Below are 5,678 nucleotides of genomic sequence, written 5' to 3' on the forward strand. Positions count from 1 at the left end.
TATTCCCCCCCTTCCCTATCCTTCTCACTGTCCGTACACCTTTGGTCCTTTTCTTCCTATTTGCTAAGTGTCCCATTAGGATCTTGAGTACTCTCACAGTTTTTCACACCAGAGATACTATTTGGTATTTGCATATGTGTACCTTATATATTTCACTTAGAAGTATATCCTCAAAATGTAACCATTTACCTATGAATGAATCTACTTTCTCATTCTTTATGGCTGAGTAGTACTCCATTTTGTAGAAAGACCACATCTTCTTTATCCAGTTTCCAATTGATGGGCAGATGGGCTGTTTCCAAGTTTTAGCTATTACAAACTGTGCCGCTATAAACATGGGTGTGCATCTATCACTGTGGTATGATTCTTTCACTTCTATTGGAAAGATATCCAACAGAGGGATGGCTGGGTGAAATGGAACCTCTAATTCTAGCTCTTTGAGGTATCTCCATATTGACTTCCGTAGTGGTTGCACCAGTCTGCACTCCCACCAACAATGGAGAAGGGTTCCTTTCTCCCCACAACCGCGCCAACATTTGTTGTTGTGTCATTTCTTGATAGCAGGCATTCTTTGTGGGGTGAGGTGAAGTCTCAGTGTTGTTTTCATCTGAAGTGTCTTTTGTTAGATGGCCCTCGGCATTTTGTGGGGGCCTGGTCAGGAGTGAGTGATTAAACTGAGGGACAAAAGCACATAGGCTCTGTGAGGAGCGAATAGTTAAAATGTGGGGCAAAAGCACACAAACAGTTAAACCGAGTCAAAAGGTGCTCAGGCTCTGTGAGTATAAATAATAACTGTGGGGCAAAAGCACGCAAGAATGAATGGTTAAACTATGGGGTAAAATCTCACAGCCTGTGTGAGAATTGAATAAACAGCAGGAAGTTCAGATTAGTAAACTATGTTGTGTCTGGCCATGGGCGCCGCCCCCAATTTCCCAGCCTTAAGACAGCTCTTGGCCCAAACTGCTTTCCCTGCTCCACTGATAGTCTAAATGAAAGCCAGGGAGTTCTCCGCTCGATGGCTTTTTCTTCTCTCCCTGACGGCTGAGTCTCCCTGGGTGCTCTTGGAGAAACGGCCCCTCTGGACCTCTCAGTGACTGAAGTAAGTCTCTTCATCCTCCACACAGCCTGTGGTCTCATCGTGCGACAGCATTTCTCATAGTTTGCATTGCGTCTTGGAAAGACTCGAAGGTTTCACAGAACTGCTTCAGACCATGGAAGAATGATGGGATAAATGTGTTCAAAGTGAAGGGAAGGACTTGGAGGAGGCTGAATGACAATGGGTCTTTTTACTTTAATTTTTCAAAAAATTTAAACATGAATTGTTACACTTTGATCACTACGTATATACTTGTAGTATGGTGGAGTCTAGCAGCTACTGGCTTTGCCACTGAATCTCCTCATTCTGCCATTGTTACCTGGTAGTTTAGCTCCGTGATTGTTGTTTTAATATTGGCTTTTGATTGGCAAAGCAAGCGCTGTAAGGTTGCTTTTCTTCTTCAGAGTCTGGTAGATTCCTGGGTTAGCTAGTCATGTAGAATTGTCAGGAATAATAATTGGATCATAGCGGTGTACTACATTTGGGGATGCAAAGAAGAATACAAGCGCTATGCCAACAGTGCAGTCGATGACCTGGATTTCTCAATGGCTGGTGTAGTGGGTACTGCATTTCTCACATGTGTCATAACCTTTGTATTGCTCCCAGATTTGTCCCCATTTCTTCATCTCATGCCTTTAACTTCGATCCTGAATAATGCTGACACCATCTACAGCCAACCACGCTGGATGCGCCTGATCTCATCTGAATGATGTTGAAGTAAAACTTGATGTGAAATAGTGGAATGCCTGAGTGACTTTTTCCAGTTAAAAAATACATTTAAGTGCTGTGTGGACCCTTAAGACCACACTGAAGTTTATGTGATTGGCTAGGAAGGTCGAGCAAATAGCTGGACTCTTGGGTAGGCTTTATTACTGTGAAAGGATACAAGGCAAACTCAGCAAGAGGAAAGGGTACCATGACACAGCTTCTGGAGGAAATGAGACCCAGGCTTTCAAGACTCAGGTCCGATGTGCTTCATCCTTCCAGCAGCAAGGTGGGGTAATGTGAAGTATCCTCCACCGGGAAAATTTGGCCTGAGTCAAGAAACCTAGGGTTTTCATTTCGGGAGTCAGTCATGTAGTTGCCCTATACCCAGCCAAGGATCAGTTTTGCAAGCAGACCTTTGTAGTAAGGACAGCATTCTCTGGCCTTCATAGTAACTTCAGATCTTGTAATTGTGATCTGCTATATAATGTAATGTAATGCAATACGTACAAGGCTGTACGTTTGTCCTGATACTCTTGTTTGAATATTGTAACTTTTCCTAATGTTTTGAAATACTTTCTTGATCCTATATAAAATAAATCCTGGGTGGTCCAGGATTTTACCGATGAAATGATGTTCATATAATAAATCTGCAATTTTTTTTGTAGGTTCCTTGTTTCTATACTGATGCAGAAAGACGATCAGTGATGGATGCAACACAGATTGCTGGTCTCAATTGCCTGCGATTAATGAATGAAACTACTGCAGGTAAGATGGGACTATATGTTTTTACTCCTTAGATCGCTGTTAAAGTTGTAGGATCTTAGAACCAGGGTTTCTTGCTGTGTTTTTGCTAGGAGGGCTGCCATCCTTGTTTACAGCCTGTTTATTGTAGTCTTTTTGGATACTGTCATATATGAAGAATTAATCTCAGGAGTACTTCTGTGCGCTTACAGTATACACTTCGGTATTGTTTGGAAAGGAACACACTGTGTGTTTGGCAGTGCTTTTAATTTCAAGGTTTTCTTTCTGTCTGACTTGTGGCCTGGTACATTCAGTAATGGGGTGTAAAGTAGCAAGCGTCCCAGGGCTTGAGCATGTAGGAATGTAACATTAAGGAGGGGCCAGTTATAGTGCAATGTCCTTAGTTTGATCCCCGGTACCAAAAAAAAGAAGAAGAAGAAAAAAAAAAGAAGTGGAGGAAGGTAAGTCTGGAGAGTGGGATAATTGGTATCTGGAGAAATGTCGCAGTTCATGGGAAATGGTCTTCATTTCACTCTTTGAAGTTAATGTTCCTTATGAATAAATGATGCAATGCTTACAAAGAATTTGAGTCTATTTAAGATATAATGCGTGATGCAATCTCATTCCTATATGTAAAACTTGTTTTTTATATGTAAATAAATTCTGTTTATTAAACAGATGCTACCATTGAGGTTGTTTCTGGTTTTTTTGTATAGTTGCTCTTGCATATGGAATTTATAAACAAGATCTTCCTGCCTTAGAAGAGAAACCAAGAAATGTAGTTTTTGTAGACATGGGGCATTCTGCTTATCAAGTTTCTGTATGTGCATTTAACAGAGGAAAACTGAAAGTGAGTATGGCTTTTTCCTTAAGCTTATTATAGGTGTGGTAATTACACATTTTTGAAAGACAAATAAGTGGTTGACAAATTTTGTGTTACTAATGGAAGCTTGCTGTAAGCCATCTGAAGTGGAAACTAATTATTGTAGAGGAGAATGATGATTGTAGATCCAAGATAATCCATCACGCATTGTCATGGTGCCATATGGCATGAGTGTGATTCTGTTCCCAGTTGCTGTACTGCCCTGGCTGAGGCAGGAGGGCCACAAGTTTGAGGCCAGCCTGGGTAATGTCATGAAAACTTGTCTCAAAAAATAAAACAAAGAGATGGGGCTGTAGCTGTGTGTTAGAGCGTTTACCTAGCCTGTGTGAGTCCCTGGGTTCCATTATCAGTAGTGGGGAGAGAGGAACAAGACATGGCATGGTGTACAGTAAACAGACCTTCAGGAAAAAGATCTTAAGTTATCTGAGTCCCGGCCAGGAAATTAGCTCAGTGGCACAGTGCCTGCCTGGCACAAGAAAGGCCCAGATTTTGGTTCCCAGTACCAAAAAAGAAAAAAAAAAAAAAAGATAACCTGGAGGCTCAGCTGGGCGTGGTGGTACGTGCCTGTACAGCACTCTGGGAGGCTGCTGCAGGAGGTTTGCAAGTTTGAACCCAGTGTTGGGGATGTGGAAGGATTAGAATTTGGGTGTCAAGGGAAACTAAGCTGGAGTGATATATTTGGTTTCTGGAAATGTCGAAGCTCTGCAGTGAGTACTTTTATACACACAGAATTGTAGGAAGTACTAAAGACAAGGAGGGGCCAGAGGGCAGACATAGTCCCAGTTGATTCTGCTGGTTTATTATGGTTCTTCCATAGTACAGGATAAAATCAGCTCTCCATCTGACTAAGATGCTTTCATCTAATGTTTGCTTTAGTTGAGTTGTATATCAGAGTTCTTGGTACCAAGGTCTAAATTGGCTCCCCTCTCAAAATTTGGGATTGGTAGGGAGAGGGCCTAGTGCAAAATAAGTATTTGGTAGTTTTGAGACTCTTTGTTGAGTAGTCCTGCTTTCTTTGAAGAACAGACTTGGCTCCACTTTATATTCTGGTTTACATGGTTCTAGGTCTGTTGTTGTTGTTGTTTTGAGATAGGGTCTCACTAATGTAGCCCAGGGCTGGTCTTGAACTCACAGTGATCCTCCTGCCTCAGCCTCCCGAGTGCTGGGATTACAGGCATGCGCCACTACACCTGGCATTTGTTTTGGTGTTTTTGAGACCAGGGTTTCACTATGTAGTTGAGACTGACCTGGAGCTCACTATGTAACCCAGGCTGGTCTCCAGTTTGCAGTGATCCTCCTGCCTCAGCCTCCGGAGTGCTGGGATTACGGTCGTGGGCCACCACACCTGGCCGATATTTTAGGTCTTTTTAAAGCAAAAGCAAATATTGGTTGGTTAGGAAATGAGAAGTTTTTGATGTTTACAGCTGTAAATGATGACCGACTGTATTGCTCAGTATTTAATCACTAATAGAATTGTTTATAAAATCCATTTTACATTTTCGCCATTTTAAACTGAGGATTTTGACCATAATTTAGCCTGGTTTTAGATCAGAATGACAAGTGTTAGTGATCATGCGCATTTAGTTTCAAATTGTCTTTCACTGCTGGCTGTCTCCTGTCAGTTTTCCAAATCTTTTGATTGTTTTTAAATTTAACTATAAAAATACCCATTATTTTTTTAAAAAATCCCCAAACTTGGAGAATAGTTATGAGTAAAGAGAAGATGTTCATAATCTTAATACTCTTAGCAGTTGGGTGTGTTCCGTTCGTGCTTCTCCCTTCATCTCCGCACTTCCCAGCCCTTCCCCGTCTTTGTTTCTGGTGGTACTGGGGAGTGAAGCTAGGACTTTGCACTGAGCTACGTTTCCAGTCCCGTTTCGTTTTCATTTTGAGACAGGATCTCACTAAGTTGTCTGAGCTGGGCTGAATTTGTGAGCCTCCTGCCTGGGCCTCAGCCCCTGACTAGATGGATGACAGGTGTTTACCACCGTGCCTGGCTCCTCCTAATGTTTTAATAGGAGCAAAATTTAAATCACTCTTTTCAGTTCTTTGTTTTATATTTTTCCAGTTAATATATTCTTAATGGCATTTTTCATTCTTTTAAGAGATTGGTTTTAGTTACCACTTATTTAGCCTTTTATTGAATGCAATTTTAGCTAGTTTGCATCTAATCTGCTAAGGATTTTGGAAACTAATAAGCTTATTGGACTTGTGCTAAATAGAGACAGAATTGTCTTCAATGGGCCGGGC

General features: G+C 41.5%; 1 protein-coding gene across 1 annotated transcript in view; it reads left to right on the forward strand.

Annotated features, from left to right (window-relative positions):
- Positions 1–5,678, forward strand: part of Hspa4 (heat shock protein family A (Hsp70) member 4) — a 45,523-nt gene that overhangs the window by 15,540 nt on the left and 24,305 nt on the right. Inside the window, exons 5-6 of the mRNA XM_010639838.1 lie at positions 2,470–2,569; positions 3,262–3,395. Coding sequence (XP_010638140.1) covers positions 2,470–2,569; positions 3,262–3,395 — 234 coding nt within the window. The remainder of the gene's footprint in view (positions 1–2,469; positions 2,570–3,261; positions 3,396–5,678) is intronic.

The sequence above is a fragment of the Fukomys damarensis genome, unplaced genomic scaffold, assembly GCF_012274545.1.
Source record: "Fukomys damarensis isolate Sample0158 unplaced genomic scaffold, DMR_v1.0_HiC HiC_scaffold_9, whole genome shotgun sequence".
NCBI lineage: Eukaryota > Metazoa > Chordata > Mammalia > Rodentia > Bathyergidae > Fukomys > Fukomys damarensis.